This window comes from Camelus dromedarius, chromosome 20 (genome assembly GCF_036321535.1).
Source record: "Camelus dromedarius isolate mCamDro1 chromosome 20, mCamDro1.pat, whole genome shotgun sequence".
NCBI classification, from domain to species: domain Eukaryota; kingdom Metazoa; phylum Chordata; class Mammalia; order Artiodactyla; family Camelidae; genus Camelus; species Camelus dromedarius.
In genome coordinates this window covers 16,193,834-16,220,525 of record NC_087455.1, presented here as the reverse complement: position 1 = coordinate 16,220,525, position 26,692 = coordinate 16,193,834, and the positions used below count along the sequence as shown (strand labels likewise).

At 42.0% G+C, this 26,692-nt stretch overlaps 1 protein-coding gene across 5 annotated transcripts in view; it reads right to left on the bottom strand.

The window, feature by feature from the left end:
- The window catches only part of ENPP2 (ectonucleotide pyrophosphatase/phosphodiesterase 2), a 101,121-nt gene extending 76,509 nt beyond the window's left edge, over positions 1–24,612 (bottom strand). For 3 of the 5 annotated variants that reach the window (XM_064476875.1, XM_064476873.1, XM_064476876.1), the window contains exon 1: positions 24,519–24,612. In XM_064476875.1, the coding sequence (XP_064332945.1) occupies positions 24,519–24,596 (78 nt within the window). In that variant the 5' untranslated portion in view covers positions 24,597–24,612. Of the gene's footprint in view, positions 1–23,193; positions 23,348–24,518 lie in introns of those variants that run through there. The other 2 variants (XM_064476872.1, XM_064476874.1) reach the window with 2 other exon arrangements.
- Positions 24,613–26,692: the final 2,080 nt, after the last annotated feature.

The following is a 26,692-nucleotide window of genomic DNA, read 5'->3' as shown; positions in this document are numbered from 1 at the left end:
ACGGGATCTGCAAAGTTTCTATGGTGGGTGGAGGCACTGCACATCCACCAGGTGAGAAGACAGCCGGTTTGACTAATGCAGGGAGAGTGACACGGAGCGTGGAGTGAAGTAAGACTGGGAGGTCAGTAGAGGTCAGCTCACGTGGTCAGTTCATCTGTCATATCAGATGGTATTGACCTCATCCTAAAAGCTTTGGAAAGCCTTTAAAGGGCTCAAGTTGGTGAAAGTTTAATTAGATATGAAGTGTTAATCTTTGTATGGTGTGGATATGAATTGGAAAGGCTTCAAGAATGGATACAGTAGATTCGTTTGGAAACAATGGCAGTAATCCAGATGAAAGATGGTGAGTGACGTTGTGCAGCAAGAGAATTATGTGTTAGTGAAGAGGGAGAGGATGGAGAGCTGGGAAAAGACTTGTTAATGCATTGGGTATGGAGGTCGAGGGGCAGCAAGCTGTTAAACGTGACCCCTGAGTTAATGATTACTCCATGATCATCATGACCAATGAAGCCACTTCTTAAGTTTTAGCTGGATTGTAAGAAATTCTTGCTCACACTCTAGAATTAAATAGTTAAAATAAGGGATCTCACTAATAGCTTTAAGACATGTTTCAGTTGTTTTAAAAAATCTTCCAAGGCAGTTGATGTAAAGTTAAGTTATAGTGGACTTGAAATACTTGAAAATATATTTATTCATAATTGAGGTTTAAAAAGAATTACTTCCAGGAAGTAACTCAGCTTTCTTCTGAACTCTAGCTTATATTAAAATATTTTAAAGCTCAAACTCAATTTAAGTCTTTTTTTTTTTTTTTTTTTTTGGCCGCTCTGAAACATGCATGTTAAAGTCCGGGCAAATGAAAGAAGTCTGAGTTCCCTTTGTCATGTGGACTTTCTCCTATCTGAGCACTAATGGGTGGGGATGTGACCAGAGAAAATTGTTTGATTCAAAGTATCAACCTGAAAACGCTCATCCTTTTCCCTCCAGTCTCACACAAGCAGACAGAGAAGCTATTGTCAACTCCGCTTGCAGGTGAAGCAATGGAGGTTCAAAGAGTGTGTGACAGCTCCAAAATGGTAGAATAAGTGACTGAGCCACGTCTAGAAACTGGGCCCCCTCAGCCAGGCTAGTCCACTTTCCACCATAGCAGGATTTCTCTCGATGAGGCCACACGAGGGCCCCAACTCGACATGTCCAAGAAAGACAATTCCCGCTCCAAGTCCTTTCCAGGGAAGGCTTAGAGCCACTTTTTCTTCTACTACGATCCTTTCACCTCTTGTTTCTAATCAGATCCCATGTCTGTAAATGCTTGTAATTTAACACGGTTGTTGCCATCCTGCACCAGAGCTTGCTAAGTGCCACGAGTACCAAAACTATCTTCCTGGGTGATCACTTTTCGGTACATCTCTCCCGCTTCATCCTTCGGGATGCACATTAGAAATTCGTCTCATAACTGCTCCTCCCATTTGTGTCCTCTGCCCTCTTCAAATACCATTTCACTGTGGCCTCTCTTATCCAACCTGCCATTCATTCTCATCCTTTACCCAGAGAGCTCTGCAGAAAATACAGGCACATCCGATGAGTTTCCCCCTCAAACTTAAAACCTTCCAGTAGCTTCCTTTCACAGCAGCTCTCAACGTGTGATTCCCCAGCAAGGTCAGAAGCACCAGGAGACTTGTTCGAAATGCAAATCCTTGGGTCTTACCTCAGAAACTCGGGGGCAAAGCCCAGAATCTATGTTTTAATAAGCCCATCAGGTGATTCTGCTGCAAGATTGAGAACCACTGACCTAGAGGATAAAATCCAAACCACTTAGCAAGGTGCATAGGACTCTAAATCCAAAATTAAGCTCCCTGGATTCAGATCCAAGCTCTACCACTGTTTAACTGTGAGACCTTACGCGGCCCTTACGTGAATAACTTCTCCATCCTAAGACTCAGTTTTCTCATCTGTATCCAGCGCATAGGATTTTTAAGGGTATTACGTGAAATAATCCATGTAAATTGTGTAGCATAATGCCTGGAACGGAGGAATGCTTAATAAACCATAAGTTTTCTTCATTAGAAAACTATTTGCTATTCCTTGATTAAGCTGTGCTTTCTTATACCTTTCTTCTTTAATATTCACTGCTGCTTTGGCCTAGAATGCTCTTCTCCCCCTAATCTCCCTGGCAAATACAACACATTCGTGAAGATTCAGGTCAGGTATCACTCCTCTATGAAGCACACCCTGATTTTGCCCCTTCCCAAGCAGAGCAATGGGCCTCCCACATTGTCTATAATCTCTTTTTAGGCATCCCTGTCCCTCATGATCTCTTCAAATGTAGGGACCAGTCATTCTTGCGCTCCACAGAGCTTTGCATCTTTCCTGGGATATAACAGATGGACAATAAATGTTTGTCAAATGAAGAAGTTGGCACCAAGAAATTTAAATTGGAACGTGAACTTGAATTTTTGCTCTCTTATTAACTAGCTGTGTCACTTTAAGCCCATGTTTATTCATCTGTAGAGCAGGATTATTGGGCTAACTCAGTGGTTTGAAACCCTTTTTAAGCTTTAAAACCTGATTTATTTTCTTTTTTTTTTTTGGTGGGGGGTGCTAATCTCATTTACTAAGGTTGATGCGAAATTATATATAAACAAACAGAATCTCAGAGCACATTATAAGCATAATATAGTTTATTCCAGGAATGAAAGGATAGTTCAATACTAATAAATCTCTTAATGCAATTTATCACAGCAATAAATCAAAGGAGAAAATAATGATTATCTCCAATAAATGACTTTTTGGCTAAAACCTGATTTTCCAGTATAATTTCAAAATGAACATCAACTTCTAAATTTGGAGCTGCTCTAGTGGGAGTGGGAAGCCAGGATCCCATCTAAGCAGCCACCTCCCCTCTCCCTATGGTACTTTCTCAGAGATGTGGAAATTCAAGGAGTGCAATTTATAAAAACAAACAAACAAAATAATAACTAAGTGGATTCTATTACTTAAATATTTCTCTAAACCCTACCCTTTGTTGTAATATTCATATACCTACACACACACACACACCAAAATCTGACCCAAATTGCTCCCAGATCAAATCTTCCACTGACGAATGACAGAAAACTCTCCCTCCAGTCGATCTCTTCCCCCAGGAAGTCCAAGCTAATTTCCATACTTCTTATGCTGTTTCTCAGCCCTGCTCCTCTTTCCATTGTGCTCCTTCCAATCTCAGTCAATCCATGGCCTTTCTCAAGGCTCAACATCTTCACAAGAACCCACGTCACAACTACCGCACCCACTGTTCAAGAACCTCCAGATTCTACTCAAGACGTTTATCTCTTGTCTCTTTAGTGTTCCCTGTTTTACTTAAGTATTTCTTGCCTCAGCAATAAGAATATAAATTCCCAGAGAGCAGGGGAAAGAAACAACATAGTATAGAGAATAAGAATCTGGATTAAGGAGTTCAACCAACTTGGGTCTGCCACTTTCAAGCATGAGATCTTGCTTAACTTCTCTAAAAGTCATATTTCTTTTAACAAAAATAATAGTTCTTATCACACATTGTTGATACGGAGACCAAATGATACAATGCATGTTAAGCAGGTAGCTCAGTATTTGAACATAGAAAACACAAATTTTAGCCATTATTAAATACAAGAGGATAAAGACTATATCATCTGCTGTCATGGTCTTAGTAGGTAGCAAAAGGCTGGGCACATAATAGCTGCTTGGTAGTGACAAAGGTTCTAGGAGAATTCACTTTACTTAAGGAGAGATTATATGTGGATTAAAGTTAGAAATGTTCTGAATCACTTTTCTCACATTGTCTCCAACCTCGAGAGAAAATGAGCAGCACTTGTTTGGCAAAGGGCGCGGTGATTCTGGAGAGATCTCTGAAGGCACAGGTTTCAACCACAATAATAAAGTCCCCCCATTTGCATTGGAAAGCCCCATGAATTTGAGCTTCAACTCAAGAAATGCGTTTGAACGTAAGCCTAAAAGGAAGTTCGTGCTTTCTACTGGAATGGCATCGTCACATGCTTAGCGGCACAATGGTCTCATCTTGGGGAGGAAGCAAAACTGCCATTTCTGTGATTCCCCCTGAAATCAAATAACAACGTATGACATTCAGCAAAGTAGGAATAGAAAGAAACTTCCTCTGCCTGATAAAAGACTTCTTCAGAAAACTCATAGCTAACATCATACTTAATAGGGACAGACTGAATTCATCCACTCTAAGATCAGGAACAAGACAAGGATGTCTTCTCTCACCATTTCTATTCAACACTGCACTTCCACGTAGAGCAATTAGACAAGAAAAACAAATAAAAGGCATTAAAATCGAAAGGGGCAAATAAAACTACCGTTAGTCACAGATGACATGAATTTATGAATCCATTTTTTTAAAGTATTAGAACTAATAAATGAATTCAGAAAGACGGCATGATACAAGTTAATGTTAAAAAATCAGTTGTATTTTTCTATGCTAATGGAAATGGACAATTTTAAATGAAATTAAGAAAGCAATTGCATTTACAATAGTGCCAAAAAATCTAAAATACTTAGTAATCAATTTTGACAAAAGAAGTGTGAGACTTCTACATTGAAAACCAGATGGGATAATGGAACAATATTATAGAAGACCTCAATAAATGGGAAGACAATTATGTTCATGGATTGGAAAACATTATTTTCAAGATGGGAAGTGAAAAGATGGTCCACAGAATGGGAAAAAAAAATTGCAAATCATATATCTGACAAGGGTCTAGTATCCAGAATATATAAGGAACTCCTACAACTCAGCAATAAAAAGACATATAACCCAACTTTTTAAATGTTCAAATGATTAGAAGAGATGTTTCTAAAAAGAAGATATATAAATGGACAATAAGTACATGAAAAGATGCTCAATATCATTAGTCATTTGGGAAATGCAAATCAAAACTACAATGAAATAAGTGTGTACCCCTTCACAACCACTAGGATGGCTAGAATTAAAAAGACAGAAAATAATAAGCATTAGGAAGGATGTAGAAAAATTGGAACCCTCATATATTATTGATAGGATTAAAAATGGTGCAGCCACTTTGGAAAACAGTTTGGCAGGTTCTCAAAGTGTTAAAGGCAGAGTTACCAAATGACCCAGCAATTTCACTGCTAGGTATATACCCAGGAGAATTGAAAACATATGTCTAGGAGGTGGATATACTGGTAGAGCACATGCTTAGCATGCATGAGGTCCTGAGTTCAATCCCCAGTACCTCCACTGAAACAAAAATAATAAATAGAAAGTAAAATAAATAATTTAATTAGTTAAAAAAGAAAAAGAAAACATATGTCTACATATAACCTTGAACACAAATGTTCATAGCAGAATGATCATCTGATGAATGGATAAACAAAGTTTGGTCTATCCATACAATTCAATGTTATTCAGCTATGAAAAGGAGTGATACCTGCTAAAACATGGATGAACCTTGAAAACATCATGCTAAGTGAAAACAGCCAGACACAAAGGCCACATGTTGTGTGACTCCACTTAGATGAAATATCTCGAATAGGCAAATCCATAGAGAAAGGACGTCCATCAGTGGTTGTCAAGTGATGTGGAAGTGACTGTATTTGGATATGAAGTTTTGTTTGGGAGTGATGGAAATGTCCTAAAATTACATTGTGGCGGTATTCACACATCTCTGAGAGTGTATTGAAAACCACTGAAACATTCAGTTTGAAAGGATGAATTTTATGGTTTATAAATTCTATCTCAAGAAAAAAAATGCTGCTTGAAAGAAAAAAAAAAGAGCTAGTGAGATTATTCCTACAGTGAAGCAAATTCCAAAGTATTTGGACCCACAGAAAAGGACCATTAATCCTGATCTGTAGCTCTTAGATCAGTGCCTTCAGAGCTGTCTCCAGAGTCACCTCAGTTACCCTCCAAACCTGATAATTAAGAGGAAAACTGAAGCATTGGAGTTGTGGTGTGGGCCTATTTCAACCAGCCCCTATGTGTGATGAAACCCTCTACTTTCCTAAAAATAGGAGGATTTCCTGGGACTCTTTCAGAGAACTTCAGGGTCTCTGCCATTTTGCTTTCATCAGTTTCCTGCTTCATTTTACTTTCAAATGAAATAGCCTAAGAAGAGGACCCAGAGCATAGTAGCCACATCATTCCGCCCACAGATCTCAAGGGGCCTGAATCTTAATGGCAACAAACTGTAATCAGAGTCTGTGGGACAGTTGCAGGAATTTAAGAACAGTGACTTGGAACATCATGGATGGACTTTGAGGGCACTATGCTAAGTGAAGTAAGTCAGACAGAGAAAGACAAATACTTGTATGATCTCACTTACAGGAGGAATCTTTAAAAAAAGAAAAAAAAGAAGAGCTCATAGATACAGAGAACAGATTGGTGGTTTCCAGAGGTGGGGGGTGGGAGTGGATAAAATGAATGAGGGGGGATCAAAAGGTACAAGCGTCCAATGATACAATAAATAAGTCATGGGGATATAATGTCCAGGATGGTGACTGTAGTTAATAATACTGTGTCGCATATTTGAAGTTGCTAAGAGAGTAGATCAAAAAAGTTCTCATCATGAGAAAAAAATTTTGTAACTACATGAGGCGATGGATGTTAGCTAGACTTATTGCGGTGATCATTTCTCAATATACACAAATATCAAATAATTATTACACACTTGAAATGACTATAATGCTATATGTTGATTATACCACAAATTTTTTAAAATGCCTTGCATTTGAAGAACATTTCTTTTAAAAAAAAAAAAAACAAAACAGGCCTATGAGTTAGAAGAATCAACTTTCACTCACTCTTCTCATTTTGCTACCATGAAAGTCTGCTCATAGGCAAGGTCACAGAGCTAAGGGAGCTCTGGCTGGGAGATCAGGACAGCTCAGGACTGGGTGGAGGAAAGGGGAGAGCAAGTGTGCAGGAGAGGTACCACACCTGGCATGGAGCACACGCTCCATGAGCGGCAGCTGGTACTTAGTAAGTGCCTGCCCTTTGCCAGGCAACCTAACCAGAGACATTTGCATGTTGCCTTATTTAATCCTCATAAAACCCTTCACAGTATTATCATTGCCAATATAAGAGAAAACAAACTCAAATATAGCAGGCAACTTGCCCAAGTTCAAGTACATATTAAGTGGGGGAGTCCTCTTTTGTCCATGATTTCCCAATGAGGATTACAAAACTGGCAGGATCTAAAAGGAATGTGAATTTCAACTATTTTCTAAAAGAAACATGAGTCTATTAAAAGCATAGAATCTGATGTTTTTGATAAGTCTTGACGCTTCCTACTGTTTCCTATTTCGGCACATATCAGAAGCCACAGATTCACTTCTATTCTGGACTGACCTTGCTCTGACCCCCCCAGAAAAAAGAATTGATTGGTAATGAGGAAGTGATCAGAGCTGTGGGCATCACAGCCATGTCATGTCAAAGTTCCCAAGAGATCAGAGAGAATGCGGGTCATTGTTAGAGAATGGCTGTAAATTTTGGAACATGAGAGGTTTACAAATTCATATAGTGTTGATTCAACACAGATTTAGTAAGTACTCACTACGATATAAGCTAAGTGAAAGCTTACTCTGTGCCAAGTACTTAATATCAGGCATATTGAGATAAAAAGCATGTGTTAGTTGGAAGGAATGGAAGTCAACAGTTGGTTAAAACACTCTGGTGTGTTCTATCCTAGAGGTATGCAATGATCATGAGCGGAAGACACTGAGAACTGGCTCCTTCAACCTCTAGATCACTTCCAGGGCACCCTCCTGTCTTGCAGGGTGTTTTGTAGGATGAGTTATGGATACAGTTTATAGACTCTGCCAGTTATGCTACTGAAACTGTCTTTAGGCACAAGAGATTTGAACAGCAGAATTAAGACAGGATCAGTCTTCCAGCCCCTTCTGGCTGTTTCTCTGTGCAAACAAGATTGTGGAAATGGGAGGTCTTCTGAAACATGATTTCAGTGTCTATTCTCCAGCCTGCTAAGCACTAGGAGACATCTATGGGGATGACAGAGATGGTAGCCTCCGGATTCCTGAATCATGGATATGGGTGTGTTCTCAAAGACAATATACCAGCAGCAGCTAGCTGCCCTGTACTATGTACCATGGACTGAATCAAAATTCAACAATATCTTGACAGGTTGAAGTCAAGAGGTTTAAAAAAAAAAAAGAGAGAGAGAGAGCCAGATCAATCTGTCTGGGATAATATTCTTGAAATAGAATACGAAATTCAGTTACATGACTTCACTCTATGAGAGATCTGAATTGAAAACAATGCTTGTCAAAGAAAGCTGGGAATTTTTGTTACCTGCAAGTTCTATAGGAGCCCAGGCTTGACTACAACCCGAAATGACCTCATTCTACCTTAGGCACCTTTGCTGAACAATTACCACCAGATCCAGGAGAGAAAAGTTCAGCTGAGCCTAGCACTGCCTGGACTCCCTCTGGCCCGTTTTCACTTCTGGATGTCTCATTCAAGTAGGTCACGTCGAAACTAGATGGCACTGAGAGAGGCCTGAGCGAGACAATGAGGAGTCCCTCTTATCCACTCCACTCATTAATTCACTCATCCATTTGTTCATTTATTCAGCAAGCTTTTAGTGAGCACACAGTATGTCTCTGGCATTGGGAATGCAAAGTAAACAAAGCAAAGCCTCTGCCCCATGGAGTTCACATCCTAGTGGGAAAAGAAATACAATAATGTAATCGATAATGATAAGGAAAAATCAGTAGCCCTTGGTGCTGCCAGAGTTCTTTTATAAAATATGTACTCATGGTTACTACTCAATAAAACGTTGATCAGGAATTCTTATGAAGTCTCTAAATTCAAAAAAAGACTGGCTGTACAACATCTAAGGTTCCTTCCAACTCCAGTCATCTATTATTTTCCTCTCTTCTTAAACTCTCTTGAGGACCTGAGTTCCCTCTCTCTGTAATGACCAGCAAAGAGCCACTCAAATTAAATTAAATAACCAGAACTTGGTTTTATTTTTTTTCCTGAGCAAATCAAAGGGAAAGGTAAGGATCCTTATACACACTTTGTTCTTACTATTTCGTCTCCTGAAGGAAAGATACATATAGATACAGATAGGTATAGACAGATAATTGGCATGTGCAATTTAATTTATGCCAATGAAAGGAAACATGGTCAGGGCTGGACTAAGAAAAGGAGAAACACCTTTCACCTCATCATTTGATGGACTTAAGAAATGAAACGATCTACTTCTGGATGGATCAGGAAGACAGGCATGAGACATGCTGACCTTACACGGCCTCTCCCAGCCTTATTAGGTCTGTTACAATCCTTTGCAGACAGACAGCCACTGCAAAGTTGAAATCCAATAACCTCAACTTGCAGTGAGTATTATGCAAGAGAATGCAGAAGCTCTGGACCTTCCGTTGTCCCGCTAAGCTTCTGTTGCTATTACGAGAGATGTTATACAACTTGTTAATTAAGAAAATCCTGGGCTGTCGGGCTTAGTTAGAGTCATGGCTCAGATGCTCGCTAGCTAGCCCGCGTTAGGAAACCTCTCTAGACCTCCATTCCTCATATGTACAATGGGAAGAATGCCAGTACCTTCCTCACAGGATGGTAGTGGGGATTAAGCAAATTAATCCAGGTAGCGTTCATTGCTAATAGCAACAGCTACCATCCCTGGAGCACCTAGACTGTGCCAGGCATTGTACAGAAATAATCTCACTGAATTCTCTCAGTCTTGCAAAGAACATATTGGTTTCTCTTTTTGACAGAGGTTCACACAAGTTTTAAGTAATTTGCCCAAATACACACATGTTTGTTCAAACTCAGATCTGCCTAACCAGAGTCCAGCTCCCAGGTATTTCTTGCTATAGTCCACTCTGCTATGATGTATTTTGTTCTATTATTTTTAAAAGAAATTCTTCCAGTCTCAAACCTGAAAGGTAGTTGAGGTTTTCGGGGTTTTTTGGGTTTTGGTTTTTCCCAACGCACTCCTTCTGTGTCATCTGACCCGAGCAGCTGCTTTTGCGTGCCTTCTAGGTTTGGAGCTGGGTAAATCTCGGTCAGAGACTTGTAGCCCATGGCTTCATGTGACAAAATACTTTGCAAAAGATGCTGTTTTGTCGTTTTCCCAGCCTTCCCTCCCTTTCTGCAGCTGTTTCGCCTTCTTCCTGAGGATTGATTAAAAATTCTGAAGCTCTTATTTTTGCAATTAATCTCATGTGACCTTACTATTGACAATGACCCAGTTGTTTCAACTACAACACAGTGGATGAGAAGCCAGTGCTAAGAACAAAGATCACCGCCTGCCGGAGCCAGGAGCAATCTTTCTGTATTGGTTCCTGGCCTGGCACGTACCATATTCTAACCCTGATAATGACCTTAAGCATAATAACAGCTACTGTGTGCCAGGAGCATACCACTTGCTAAATAATAAACCAGGATTTAGCATTCATTCACTCAGTTGTTCATCCACTTACATAGCAAATATTTTCTTGAGAATATATCATGGTCCAGGCATTGTGTTTAGGCACAAAAAAACCCGAGCAATTAGCAAAAGAACCCAAATACTTTCTCCTGGAGTTTACTTTTGGGGGATAGGAAAAGACATAAAATAAATAAGCATATCAATGAGTAATAAGAGCTATGAATAAAGACTAAAAAACAGTAGTAAGAATGATGAGAGAAAGCAGTTAGCCCTTGACCCACACACATAAGGCCGTTTGAATTATCCTATTTTACAGTTTGAATAATTTGCCCAAAGTCACCCACTGTTAGAACAGAATTTGCCCTATTCTGATGACAACAGTAATAAATATAGCAATAGTGATGAAAAGTTACCATCTATTAAGCTAGTTACATAATGGCATGAAGTAGTTATAGAATCCCATTTTATGAGGAAGAAACCAAGACTCAGAAAGATGAAATAATTTGGGCGAGAGCATAGGTCAGTGGTAGAACGCATGCTTAGCCTGCCCGAGGTCCTGGGTTCAATCCAGTACCTCCATTAAAATAAATAAATAAACCTAATTACACCCCTCCCCCCCCCAAAAAAGAAAAAGATATAATTTGCTCAAGGCTACACAGTAAATGGTGGAGAAAGGATTTAAACCCAGTGTGAATGGTTCGAAGTCCCTAATCGTTTCACCACAACTTGCCTCCTGGATTGAGTTTGTTACAATAAAAATTTTTCCTACTAAACTAAGAGTTCCTTGAAGACAGGAATTACATCTCCATCATCTCCTGAAAGTTCCACATCTGGTATGGAAAGTGTGGAACTTTCTACATCTGGACCAGATGCATTCCCCAGACAGCTAGAAATCCAAACACCCTAGAAAGATGGCTGCCAACTCTGCCATTCAGACCTGCTTAACCTCCCTTGGCAGTGGGTTGCAGTGTGTAATTAGCACTGCGGGAACTATTACCCTTGAACCCCAGAGTGCCGAATGACATTCAGAGTTCACAGTGCAATGGTAACCTGCTAGCATCAGCCTAACCTCCTCAAAACACCCACATTTACAAGCAGACTTATGACCGGGACAGACTTGTTTGCCTCTTTCTCAGACTTGTGTTTGTCTGGGAATGAAAGGAATAAAGTGGGATGCACATGCCTTGCATTTTAATGAGGGCCAGGATCCTATGGAGCAAAGAGGGCATTGTGATGCATTTGAAGAGCTTGCAGACTCCGGCTGCATCACCCAGCTCCAGGCTAACAATGCTTTCCTCAGCACTCCTCAGCGCTGGTGCTCACAGCTGCACTTGGCACTTACATACACATCGTGGCTAACCCATCGCAAACGACAAGAATGGGCAAATGAATGAACGATCTCTCCTTACTGATGTTCAGATTGCTTCATGAGAGGACAGCAGATCTGAATGTAAACATTTTGAAACCGAGTATCATTCTTTTTTGGTTAGGATTTGGTGAAGAGTGGATAGTTCTCAAAGTCAGGCAAACGTGGGTTCAAACTTCAAGGCTGCTTCTTGCTGACTAGCTGGTTGAGTTTGGAAGCTGTAACTCAGACTTCTCCACCCTCACCGAGTCTTTAGTTCTCAGCTTAAGAGAGAGGCCTTCCTGATCCCAACCAGACGACCCCCTGCTTCCCCCACCTCATTGTTCTCTTTCTGTCCCAACCTTTATGCCTTCCAGTACTTACTCTAACTCTTAGCATGTGTGCCTCTCACACTAGACTGTAAGCTCCACAAGGTTAGGAACTAAATGCGTGCCTCTTTCCTTTAACCCCCAGAGCCTAGCACAGTGCCTGGCACCCAGAGACATTCCTTAGAGTTGGATAAATACACTAAAGAAGGAAGTGGATGGCGGAGAGAGAGGAAGGGAGATGCAATCAGAGTGTGGAGAGTTGAGACAGAGGAGAAAAGGGGACAGGCAACCATCCTGCAGCCTTATGCTGTGTCAAATGGCAGCAAGGTTGCTGGGACCACCTCCTTCCATCCCCAAGGCTAGAGTTCTCAAGAATTCCCTAGATCCTAGAGGAGGGCTAAGCCCCACCCCTAGAAAAATAATGTCACTTTCTTTCTCCTGTTTCCATGCACCCAAGACATGCGAGGAAATTGCAAAACCCTGCTGACAATGGCCACGCACACTCATGCCACTCCATTTTTGCAAAGCCAAGTCTCCAGGAGTCTCGGCCATGTCTTTAATTACTTCATATTGACTAGCCCTTGAACAGTTTGTACACAATGTCGCAAATTTTTCCAGTCTTTTCAAGCCTTCCACTTCCCTCACTCTCAGGAAACAACTTTATTGCTTAATCTCTTCAAAAGATCGAGGCTTTTCTAATATATTTAACATGCTCTACATACAGACTTTATTCATAGTGACTCCAGACACAAAATACGCTTTAGAGGTTGAGGAATACTGGTAAAAACTGATTTTTTTTTCTAGTTTTTGCCTAAGGTTTAAATTATAGATTGAGGTGTTTCTGAGGACAATTGCCTGTCTTGTGTTATTTAAGAAGGTTATTCTCTGGCAGCCTGGCTATATTTTTAGTCAATTTGGAGCCACTGGGAGTGGATATTAGGACTATAAATATCAGGGGTAATAGTAATAAGGGGTTTAAGGTCCAGCAAGCACTGGATGAACATCCTGTAACATCGCATAACACGCCTTCCCAAGGCAAACATGGCCAAACAAGGACTACAAGACGTGCTCAGACCAAAGACATCTCTCACAGCACATAATATCGGAGATACTGTGGGTTTGGTTCCAGACCACTGCAATAAGGCAAATGCCACCATAAAGCAAGTCACACAAACTTGTTAGTTTCCCCGTGCATATAAAAATCACATTTACACTATACTGTAGTCTATAAAGTGTGCAATAGCATTACATCTAAAAATCAATGCATATACCTTAATTAAAAAATTCATTATTGCTAAAAAATATGCTATCATTTGAGCCATCAGCAAGTCATAACCTTTTTGCAACAGCAATATTCAAGATCAATGATGACGGATCATATAGTAACAATGAAAAAGTTTGAAATATTGCAAGAATTGCCAAAATGTGACACAGAGTCAGAAAGTGAGCAAATGCTGTTGGAAAAATGGTGCCAATTGACTTGTTCCACCCAGGGTTACAACAAACCTTCAGTTTGTTTTTTAAAAAAAATGCAATATCTGCAAAGCACAGTAAAGCAAATAAAATGAGGTATACCTGTATAAAGGAGCTGGCCAGACATCTTTCCTAGCTGTTATCTGACAAGCAGGGGCCACTGTGCTCTGTTCTGTTAGCCAACCCAGATGATCCCAACTTTTCCAAACTCTTTATTTCACTCTGACTTTGAAATAATAGTTGTTTGGAATAAAAATAGTAAGTGACTGGTGGACCACATGTCAAATGCCCTTTCAGCGTTTTAGACATCGTCTCACTTGACCCCAGCATCAATCATGCATCTAGGTACAGCCATCATTGGTAATTTATAGGGGAAGAAACTGAGATACAGAGAAATTAAGTGGTAGAGCTGGGGCTTAGGCAGTGTGGCTTCAGAACCTGAGTGCTTAACTGCTACCCCACTCCTTCTGCCTTATCTTTGAGATGGATAGCATTCCATTAGAAATCACAGATCAGTTTCCCCATTGTTTAACCCAGTGAGGATAAAAGGAATTGACCATCAGCCTTAGGGTCAGCTGTAGTTAAGAGCAGAAGTTTTGGAACTCAGCCGACCTGGGTTTGAATTCTAAGAGCTGAAAGACCTTGCCCAGTTATTTAAACTTCTGCAGGCTTTTATGTTTTTCATTCTAAAAATGGGAAGAATGGCAACTCCTTCAAAGGGTGGTTTTGAGCAAGTGTAGGCAAACCTCTCCTGTAAGGGGCCAAATAGTAAATATTTTAGGTCTTGCGGGTCATATAACAATCTCCTGTCACAACCACTCAATTTACTGTTGTAGCATGAAAGCAGCCACAGACTAAGCAGAAACAAACAGAGGTGGCTGGGGTCTCGTGAAATTTTATTTACAAAATAGCCAGTGCAAGCTGTAGCTCTCCAACCCCCGGTTTTGAGGATTACGTGATACAATGCATGTGCTTTGCGTGTTCCCCAGAATACAAGTCGTCAAACACGGAACTATCATTACGGTTTCAGCTTGAGATGACTCGGGCTTTCAAGTTGGGTCCAAAAAATGCCAATCAAAATCAAGGCAATTTAACATTTTCAGGAACCTCTGAAGTCTCCCTTGAGTAAATGTATTATTTTCGTAGACTTTTGAAATATTAACAAATTATCAACACTCTAACCCCTGATACAACCGTATAGGTAGGTTTGCCAGAGATAATATTATTTTTAGTATTTTCAATATTTGGGACATATTTATACTAAAAAAAAAAGTATTTCTTGTTTATTTGACTTTGAAATTCAGCTGGGGCATCCTGGGGTTTTCTTTGTTGTTGTCTATTTTTTTTTTTTTTCCTAAATCTGATAACCCTACCTACAGACGGCTACAATTCCACAATTTGGGACCACTGGTTTTATCGCACAACAAGAACAGCCCTACACAAACGACATTCTGTTCTTTCAGGGAGGACAAGAATTACATTCTTATGGAATTATCCCCAAGGTTCAAAACTAATAAATCTCCTGTGTAGAAGCCACTGAAACTCTATGAGACAACCAGTGCTCTGCGCTCACGGGTGCCAAGAACAAGCTTAGGTCACCCAAGGAAAAAGTGCGATAATCTTGATTAAAGTCAAGCAGCTTCCTGGAAATTGTTTGGCGCCCCTCAGGTCCCTATGTTGAATTAATATCTGAGCAGTATTAATGATGGAAAAACTCAATTATATCCAACACGTCCAAAGCTTTGCAGTTGGATTTGTCAGTAATCAAACTGTATTGAGAAAGCTCACTTTGTCCATAAACAAAGCTTCTGAGTGGAGAAGAAATATTCCGTGCACATAAACACGGGCGCCTAAGTTCCTGATAAATATTTGATAATGAAGACATGGGTGGAGTAGGTGCCTTCAGCCCTCAGAGATCTTCCAACAAGTGGGATTATAAAATCATTCTCAGGGGATTTAGGGGAGAAAAAAATGAGAAAGCTGGCTTAGCACGCCACAACTCATGTCTTTTCAAATTTTAAAGAAAGAAGATGGTATTTGACACATCCATGAAGGTGAAAAGCATCGTGCTTTAATTAAAAAAGTATGGTATTTAGCACCAGAAGGCCCACGTTTTGAGTTCCAGCTCGGCCACTTCCAATCTGTGCAACTTTGAATAATTCACTTAGTCTCTCTGAACCTCTGTTTCCTATCCCTAAAGCTGAGATATAAGAATGCTCATCTTTTATGCTATGGTCAGGGTCAAGGGAGATAATGGTTATGAAAATTCGTTGTTCACTGAAATAGCAGGACACTATCACCTGTCACTCCTATGAACTCTTAGAAGTCCAAAATCAAGGTGTTAGAAGGGTTGGTTCCTTCTGAGGGCCGTGAGGAAAGGCTCTCTTCTTGGTTTTGAGGATGGCCATCTGCCTCTGTTTCTCTTCCCATCATCTTCCTCCATGTCTCTGGGTCAAATTTTCCCTTCTTATAAGGACATCAACCACTGGATGAGAGCCTACCCTGATGATGATCTCACTTTACTTTGATGACCTCTGTAAAGACCCGTATGATTGTTGACTTTATGTGTCAACATGATTGGGCTAAGGGATGTGCCTATAGCTTGCAAAACATTTCTGGGGGTGTGGGCGAGCATCGGGCAGGGTCTCTCCTTTCAGAGAATTCTCTTTATTCTGTAACATACACGTCATCACTTTTCCTTATATTTAGCTTAGGAGTAAAAATTTGTCACATTGATATTCACATAGATGCGGAAGCTTTTAGATTTCAAATTCAATTCTTCATTCCAGAAATGTAGTTATTGGTTATCTCTCACTTCTGCATCAAGCCCGCAGACTATTGACACATTTTCAAATCAGGTATCTTCATTAGAGGGTTAATAAGTGGACATAGACATATGTGTATATATAAGACCTCATACATAATAGGGTTATATAACATAGAATCGGAATAAAGCTTTTTAAAGTAAAATCAGATCTTTTTTAACTCATGTGTTCTTAGCAACTCAATGTCATTTTTTTTTATCAACTGTCTTGCCATTTTAGAAAATATAAATGTCCCATACAGGATGGATATATGGGTACATGGATGTATGTCTCAGAGGGTCATCATAGCACCATTCATAACATCAAAAGATAGAAACAGCCAGATGCGCACCAAGAGAACTTGAAGCACGAGACAGCTACAGAATGGAACACAATTCACCACCCATTGAAGACCATGTTTTTGAAAAGTATATAATGACATGGGATAAAACATTTGCTACATTTTAGTGAAAAGCAGGTTACAGTAGGCTATGTGTCATTCCAATTTTAGGACTTCATGTGCATAAAAGAATATAGAAGGGATATTTGCCATGTTTATATGCTTATCCATAGGTACAGAGATTGTAGATGATTTTTTTGTTTCTTCCGGGTACTTTCCTTATTTAAAGTTTTTTCTACATGATGCACACATCATTTATAAAATGGAAATATGACTTTTTAAATAAATGGAAATTTCTTTCTGAAAGGTTATTGCCTTAGACACAGCACCATTCATACCATTGGATGACTATTTTTCACAGATCTTAGTACTGGTCTTCTAGAGGGAAATGGAAGGAAATCAAATATGTATAAAAATCACTGTGTACTTAGCACTACAGTGTTACAGGAAGGCTTGATGAAGGGCTCAGCGTGTGATTTAGGTTAGGCCTTGGTGGGAAAGGAGATTGTCAGTGAGGTAGACAGAATGTGCAGGGGAGGGGTATTCCTGACACAGGAAACGGCGTAAGTAAACTAACATGCAGCGAAATCCTGGGTCTCTTCTGAGAGTAACAAAAAGTTCAGTGTGAATAGTTCATAGGGTTCCTAACAGGATGCCAGGGGACGATGAGATGGGGATATCAAGTCAAGGGACGGTGATCATAAAATTTGCTGTTCAAACTAAGACTTTTTGAGAGCGAACATCGAGTGCTCTTAATAGCCACTAGGAGACCCCAGGCTGCCCTAGGGACACACAGGGAAACCAGGACAGACGGCCACTCCACAAAGGGCTGGATCCCAGTGGGCCTTAAATGCCAGGCTAAGTAAGAGACTTGAACTTCATACTCAGAATCTTGGGGTGAAAGGTAATGTCAGTGCCCTCCAGCCTGGCTACCCCATCCCTGCCTCTCCAACTTTTCCAAAAATATTTATCAAGCCTTTGTTTAAATGCCTCTGTGACAAAGAACTCATTGCCTCGGAACAATTCTGTTAGAATTCTTCAGAGTATTGGACTGGAATTTATCGCCCTGTGTCTCCCACTCATTTGACCCAGTGCTGCCATCTCAGAGAGACAAGCACAATGTTAATCTCTCATCCACATGACACTGAAAGATGTAAAGACAGAGAATGTGGCTCTCTAGAGCTTCCTCTTGGCAGGTTAAATGTCCTACAGCCTCTCTTCCTAGAGCATTCCTTTAGTTTGTCACTACTTGCTTTGTAGCTCCTAATTAGCTTGTTAAATATTCCACTCTTGTCATCTTCCTGCTACCATCTTGGTTGGAGCCACCATCCTTTCTTGCTTATACTACCACAATGCCGCCTAAGTCATTTCTCTCTCCCTCTCTCTCTCTTACTGACCACCTCCCCCCACCCAACTCATTGCCCATACTGCTACCAGAATGCTCTTCTCCAACACAAAACTGATTGTGACGCTGCCCTGCTTACAAACTTCAGTGGCTCCCTATTCTCCTAAGGACCAATTACAGCTTTACAGCATGAAGTTCTAGCCCCTGCTACCACTCTAGTCTCATCTCTCTCATCCCCTTGCCTCTGTGGGTCATGTCCTTTCTTTCAATTCCTCAACAGGTCTCTGCCGTATTGAAGTTAATATCACCTGCACTTGAAACCCTCTTCCCTCCACCATCTGCACCTTGACAACCCCTACTCAGCTTTTCAGTTTCAATTTAAACATTACTGCCTCTAGAAAGTCTACCCTGGTTCCATGAAATCTGGATTAAATGCTCCTTCTTAGGTGGTTCCACAGGGACCCAAGCTTCCCCTAATATAGCAAGTATAACAGTGAATTAAATCATCTACTTGTTCACCTAGCACCTTTGCTGTATTGCTGTCTCTATTGCTATATCTCCAAACTCCAGGAGAGCAGGTCTGTCTTTTTTCAGCACAGTTGTCATTAGTACTCAGCACAGTGATCAGCACATAGTATGTGCTCCCCAAAATGCTAATGAATTAATGTGAAGCACCCAGACTTGATATAATTGTTCTAAACGTGGTTTGCATAATACAGAGTAGAGTAACTACAACCCTCCATATTTAATGCTTCATACCTCTTTTAATAAAACCTAACACTATTTCAGAAGAAACATCTCATGATTGATTGTATTATCAGGTTAAATCCCTAAACCTTAACTATATGAAGCCATCACTTTGTTTTTAACTCTCTCTCTCTCTCTCTCCTCTCTCCTGCAACCCACTCTCTTCCCCCTACTCTCTCCCTCTCCCTCCTTCTCCATCTCACTGCTCCATACCCCCACCCCGCCCCCTGCTTTCTCTGTCTCTCTCATACACACACATCCAATAATTTGCAATTGATTTTTGGCACTATGCATGATAGATTTTAATTTTTTTTGCCTGTTTGTTTGTTTGTTTGTTTGTTTTTCTTAACAGTCCGAGGATTGAACCCAGGACCTCGTACATGCTATGCATGCACTCTACCACTGGGCTATACCCACTCCTCTGCATGATATATTTTATATCTACCTTTACACACTCCTTGCAAAAATAAAGAGTCAAAATATATTACAATTTACTGATAACTTCTAGGCTCCTAATCCTTATGCCTTTTCCCTGAGCAAATGTGATCAGTGTGTTATGCCTTCCGGGATGTCAATGACATTGAATGAAACAGGAATGAAGACGGATGCCAGTAGAACAGCACCACAGACATCCACCTGCTGATACAGCTCTCCTCTAACAGATGCATTCAGCCAGCCCATAATCCAGCCCACATGCAGGCTTCTGATCCCAAAGACTATCACAAGATCTGGGCCCTTCCTGAACTCAAGGTTTTGAATTGACTAATGTTAACTGAGTACAACACGTTCCAAGTCCTTTCACAAACTTTATTTTAGCTACCATTTCCAACCCTTGTCATCCTTTTTTAACAGATAATAAAACAATCACTCAGAGAGAAAGTCACACGCAACTAGTGAGTGCCAAAGCAGGGACATGAGCCCAAGTCTTGTGACTCCAAGTTCAACACCACACATGACACTGGGATCCTCTCAAAAGAGAAAGTGTGCATTATTGGACCATGCAGGCTCCTATTAATCATCACCTACTCCTCCAAATATCTCTCAAATGAATAAATCCTTTGCTTAGAGATTCTTACCCTGAGGTTCATGACAACTCAAGGGGGTCCAAGAGTAGGCTTGTATGAATCTCCTGGAAGTTTATGAAAAGTGCCACATGTTGTATATTGTGTATTTTTTCTGAGAAGAGTAACATGCATTTGAATCTCAAAAGGACTGTGACTCCAAACAAGAACAATCTGCAGTTTAAATCACTCTCTATAGAACTTAATCATCATCCACCTCTCTGTCTATGCACATCTTTAGGAAATCAAACTGAATTTTTTCATCTTTAGTCTCCAAAGCCTCCATCACTCTCTAGCAACCCTTAGAGATCTCACCTGCCAGTCCTGACTTCTGGTTTCAAAAGACACCAGCTTGTATGTTTGACATCAGCTTATCAAAAGTCTCTCTTAGAAATCCACTTAGCTTGGCCTTCAGTACCCTCTTCCCATGCCAGGTTCTGCCCTGAAAATGATTCCTTTGCCTTCAAAAAGCCAAAACAAAATTGCAAAAGGCTCTTCATGCAGCTTTTCCCAGCCTTGGGCAAGGTTCAGGTAGATGTGGGTAGCACATTAGCCGAGGTGTGGATTGGAGAGGAGTTGTTAGATCTGGAGACTTGGAGAACTATCTCAAATACCCAGAAAGTCTGAACTCTTCTTTTGTTAAATAACTGGAAGATTGTGCCTTTTCCTGATAATCATGGTTGACATTCATTCTTCATTCTTTACCATATTGTTTTATAGATTGGATCTCTGAACATAATAGTCATTGATAAGAATTGTAAATGAATTCATACAAATTCACTGATGATCCACATTGGGTCCAGTCTTTAGGCGCTAAGGATGCTAAGACAAAAAGAGCTGATGCCTGCCCTCGAGAAGTTTACAGGCCAAGATGGGAGAGACGAGTAATAAAGATATTTGCAATAAAGAATAGTAAATGCTCTGATAGAAGGGGTAGAGGAAGCTCTACGATAAAAAGAAAGAAGGATGAGGAGCAGATGATCTGGTTATTTTCCAAGAGAAAGTGGCTCTCAGCTGAGTGTTAAAGGAAAAATAGAAATTAGGCACAGACTTAAGAGAAGGACAGGGAGGAAAGTCATGTTTAGTAACTAGTTTACTATGCCTAAATTTGCACACAGTATGCCTAAAGTGTGCATTAAAATGTACATCCCATATGTGGTGAGGGAGAGACTGGCAAGAGATCAGGTTGAAGAGGAAGGGAAAAGACAAGTCTGGGAGAACCTGTGTATGTCAGTACTATTCTCAAAAGGGAAAAAAAGAAATCCACTGAAGACTTTTCAAAAAAGATCTGCATGATCATATTGCATTTTAGAAAGACCGTTTGACACCGTATGGTGACAAGGGGCCTGGGGATAGTAGTACTGGTCTTAAATGAGACACACAGAAAGTTGTGACCAGAAGCACATTTGGAGTGGTACTGGCTGACACCAAAACAGTGGCAGGTGAGATGGAGACACAGGTGTGTGTATGAAAGGCATTAAGCAGGAAGAGTAGATAGGACTTGGTGACTGATTAGGTGTCGTGAATGAAAGAAAGGAAGTCCCCTAGGATAATTCTACTGCGTCTGGCTGGGACAGCTAGGGATGCCATCGGAGCAGTGAAGAGGAGAAGCAGGCCTGGGAGAGGAAGGGGAAAGACAAATTCAGTTTGAACATGTTGATTTTAAGGTGCTCCATGGGACATCAAAGTGGAGAGGTTCTGTATGAAAGGTTGGTATTTACAGGAAAGATCAGGAGAGGCTACAGATTTGTATGAAGTGGGTGTAGCCAGGGGGGTGGATGCGATTTTCCAGAAAGACTACTAGATGCAAAGGAAAGAGAGTCAAGGAGCAGAGTGTCTCTCCAGTATCGGTGAAGGGAAGACCTTTCAAGGCATTAAATGATAACTCAAAAGGTCAGAGGGAAACTAAGGAAGTGTCCTACCCAAGAACTCAGGACAGAGTGAAAAAAAAACAGAGAGGGTAACCAACAGTTCAAAAATGACACAGAGGAGACTTGGGGGGAAAGGTTGGATGCTACACACTCTATGGTTTAGCCACCAAAAGGTGTTTGATGGCCCTGACCAAGGTTTATCTTCAGGGGGCAGAAGCCACTGACTGGGTATGAAGGAGCTGCTGTGCAGTGAGGACATGGAGGTGGTGAATGTCACCCACTCTTTAAAGAGGTTTGGGGGGAAGGAAGAGAAAATCGAGATGGCAGCTGGAGGGGAAGTGCAGAAGCTCTACAAACATCTCAAGACTGATGTGAGGAAAACTTCCTAGTCTCCACACAACTGGCTGTGTGATAAATACAGAAACAAATGCCAGAACCCGCTTCCCCCTATGTGTCCTGCAGGGCTCGAGAATGGCTTTTGTTTTCATTGTCTTTATCAGTGAGAAACGGCTCAGCTCGGACCTGTTAAAATGAAACCAGAGTGTGTAGCAGAACACCCATCGAAGCCTTTGACCCACAGCTCGCACCTGAACGCCGGCCGTGCCCCATGCCCCTTCCGACCCTCCCCACCTGCCCGATTTGCCCTGAGAGATTCCCAAGCCCGGACCAAAAGCACCACTACTCAGCTGAGACTCCAGGCTCCCTCAACTCTTATCCAAAATGAGCCAGATTCATCTGAAAGTCAGCTTGTTCAAATAGTGCAGTACAAAGGGCCGAGAGACTGGCTGCCCGCCGCCGGCGCTGTGCACGCGGGTCAACATCTTCCCTTTGTGGAGCCCGCGAGGGGGCCCGGCCATGTGGAAGGGGCCCCCTCCCTCTGCGAGATGATTCTGTTTCCTTTGGAGTCAAATGTAGGCTCCCAGAGAACACGACTGAAACAGATGGCTTTAAAAATCCCCATCCTCCCCGCAAAGCCCTTGTCCAACAGGTAATAAACAAAACGCCAGGCAGTCCCGCGGCCCCCGGAGGACAGAGCTCCCCGATCCCGGCGACACGCTGTGCCCCGGGGAGCTCCCTCTTGGCACCGGTTCCAGCCGTGGGGACCGGAGACTCGTCCACGGCCCCTCTCTGCAGGCTCTACAGGCTGCCTTTCCAGAAACGAGATACGTATTTACAAACCCAAACATTCCCTGGCAGCGAAAGCTCGAAATGAGTTCAGCTCTGCATCTCGCGCGTCTGGAAATCGCTCCAGCTGAGTGCACGGGAACGCAGCCCAACGGGGACCGTTTTCCGGCGAATCCGGAGGCCCTTTGCAAAGTTTCCCGGCTGACAGAACAGCAGCTGGGACCCGGGAGCCCAAGCAATGGAGGACGGGGAGAGGGAGGCGCCTACCGTACCCGATCGGCGCGGCGGCTCATGCTGCGGCCGTCTGGGCGCCTGCTCCGGGCCCGGGCGCGGCGGACGCGGCCTCCGCTGTGAGCTCTGCCCCGGGACGGCCGCCCCGGGCTGCTCTTGTTTGCACTGGGCCGTTTGCTTTTGGGATTTCTCCAATGCAGATGTAGTCAGGGGGCCGCTGTCCCGGGGGACAATGATTCCATTGGAAGCTGGCCTTTGACAAGACTCACACATGACCTTTGACTAAGATGGCTTTGGGGAAGGAAAGTGACCGGAGGCTGAAGACGGAGCATCCAGGGCAGCCGCCCGCATTCCCACCCGCAACAGTGCCAAGTTAATTTTTCATCCCGTAGTCTTTCAAGGAGAATCTCTGAGAGGTTCGATTTGCCATTTCTCTTTCATTCTGCCGGATTCTTTCCCCGGTTTCCGAAAGCCTTTTGCTGCCGAAGTTTCCTGAATGAGTATGTCCAGGTTAAAAGTAAGCAATGTATTGTATACATTCCTCTAACACTGGGAAATAACACCCCCGTTTTTTTTTTCCCCTAAAGCATGCTACAGTTTACAAAGGGCTTTGACAGCCATGCTGTCATTTGGCCTCCCAGACAATGCCAGGGAAGCTCTCCTGTTACTGCCATTTTACACATAAAGAAAAAAAGACCTCCAGAAAAATAAGGTATTTGCCCAATCACCCACCCAGAAAGTGAAAATCTGGGTCCTTTTACCCCCATCCTGTTCACATCCACAAACCATCCACCTCCCTGCTAGGTGACCCATGCCACTAACTTAATTATAGCACACATTATAAAATAATTATAATGCATAATATAAAGCAAGAGTAACTATAGAATGTTTTAGCTTTCAATTTATAAAAATGTTAGAAAGTGTTTTAATATATCTGTTTTGGTTAAGGATACCCACAGATATCTCGAATTTATTGACTACATTTTTTTATTGTCTAATTTTTTTTCTCTTTACCGGGTGCTAAAAGGATGCTGTGAGAACCAGACTGGCCACTCTACAGTGTTGGCACAAGCCGGGGGTTCCTCAGGCTGCTACAAGAGTCCATCATCACTAGTCATGATCAGAGACTTTCCCCTTCCTTTTTCTGGGTCCCTCCAAATGGTGAAATACTAAATGGAAGATGGAAGAGAAAGGGGCTATGGGACTGTGAAGAGAGCCCTGAACAAGGAGTCAGCATCCCAGAATTTTAGTATGAAGAGGAGAGCTGGGATGCAGGTCTGCAGAGATGTTCTAAGCCTGCTTGGTTAGGCAAATGGCATCATTCTAATTTCTCCACTTGAAGAAGGGGGAAGGGGGTGATACTCACGCTCAGTCTGGAAGGACTGGAAGGAGTTGGCCAGGAGGAGAAGAGGGAGAAAGACATCACTGACTGAAACAACACCATGTCCAGAAGCTGTCCTGATGCCCTTGGCAAACTGAAAATAGTTCCTGCAGGCAAGAGCAGAGGGTGTGGGAGGCTGTGTCTAGAAAGGAGGATGTGGGTTTGGACTCTGATCAACCTCCTGTGTCACTCAAGGGAATCTGGACTTCATCCTGCGGTGCCCAGGGGGTTAATATAAGTTGCCCTGGGTTATCAGCTCATAAGAAAAGGATGCAGGAGTCATAGGTTATTCTACAATAAGAAAAACTTACTAGCAACGTAGCTTGCTGATAATGGGCATTGGCTTCATCAGACAGATGCAGTTTCTTCTTTTGCCTAGCTACAAAAATGCAAGCCATATACTTAACCTCCCTAGGCCTCAGTTTTCTCATCTGTAAAATGGGGATTATGGTATATGCTATGGGCCTTAAATGAAATTATGTAGGTAAAACCCTTTGCCTTTCTTCTGACATACAGTCAAACTCAGTAAGAGGTAGCTGTTGTTATCTTTTAAAGTAATGTCTGCAGCACCTACCACGGATTAACAAGGAACTCCCTTCCTTCCAGCTTGCTCCCTTCTTCCCATTATACTTTTTTGACATTTGACTCATTAGGGTTTGCCCTTTGTTCCTTCCACTTTGTTCCTCCTTCTCGACATTACTTCCTTCCTTTAGGTCCCAGTCTAGACTTTAATGTCAGTTTCAGTCTTACTCTTCTTCCACTTCAGTTTGTTCACTTCCTGGTCCTACCACTGCTATGCCCATCTGTAGACACCCCACCCAAAATGTAATCATCCGCTAGAGCTACACATCGTCACACCCCATGTCCACTGGCACCACCATCTATGTGTGGTCTGCAGCCTCGGCTGGGTGCTCAGCACCACTGTGTTCCTTACAAGTGTCCCTGGTCAGCCCCCGTCTCCAATTCCACAGTCACTAGTCCCACCTCTGCAGAACCCGGAGCCCACTCCCAGCTGACTTTTTTTCAGCAAACAACCTTCTCTCCCCCAGCAAAGAACACAGTGGCTATCAGGAGGGAACTCTGCTTCCTGTCTCTGCACCAGAAAACTTATTTCCAGTCCTAACTCCTTCCCTCCCACTTCAGAGGTGGCCCTCCTTCTGTGTGCTATGGAATGCCTCTCTTCCCATGTCTTCTGGAACATGCTTTTGTCAATAATCCCTCTGCCTTTCAGTCTTATAGTTTCTTCTCCACGGACTTCATTAGTCCACTTATTCAGCAGACATTTATAAAACAACTATTACATGACAGTCAGCATCCTTGATTCTGGGCATACAAGGATAAATACCACACCACACATAGCCTATAAACACATTTAACTGTCTCCCATACAGTGTACTCCATTTTTCCTAACATGTTCTGAATACGTGCCTATTCTTTTTAACAACAGTAACAACATATACACATTTACACCACACGTGTCCACTGCCTTGAACATAGTTCCCATGCATCTTTCAAGGCCAGTTCCTTCGTTTAGAATCAGGTTTAAAGTCACCACTTCAAGGAGTCCTTCCCTTGCCAGCCAATCTAGAGAACCATCCTCTCCCTCATTATTGGCTACCTGTTAACCTTCATTTCTGTCATATCATTTATCCCATGTTGTAATGAGAGACTCCGAATAGGCTTTCTTGCCTATTTTCTGTTGCTTCCACTAGTCTGATCTTCCACGAGGGCTTGGACTCATCTTTTAGTCACTGCTGTATCCCCAGGGCCCAGGGTGTATTTAATAGGCTCTTGGAAAACATCTGTTGATTATAAACTCCCAAGTGCCATGACCATCTTTGCCTTATTTTTTTTTTTTTTTTATCTCCTGCTGGTTTTCAACATTTACTACAGTGAGAATTCCCTGAGAAGCTTTGAAAAATCCTGGTGCACAAAGCACCCTCTAGGGTAAGACCCTTATCTGTTTTTGTAAGTTTTCCAGGCAATTGTAAAAGCCAAGCTTAAGACATCTGACCTAACCTCTGCCTGGCATGTGGGTGATGCTGGAGAAAGAAACGAATGGATGAATGAATGATTCAAGGAATGGGGTCATTTAGCTCCTGCTTATCTTTCACTCCTCTTCCCCCCTGGTCCTCCCACACATCATCTGTTATCCAGCA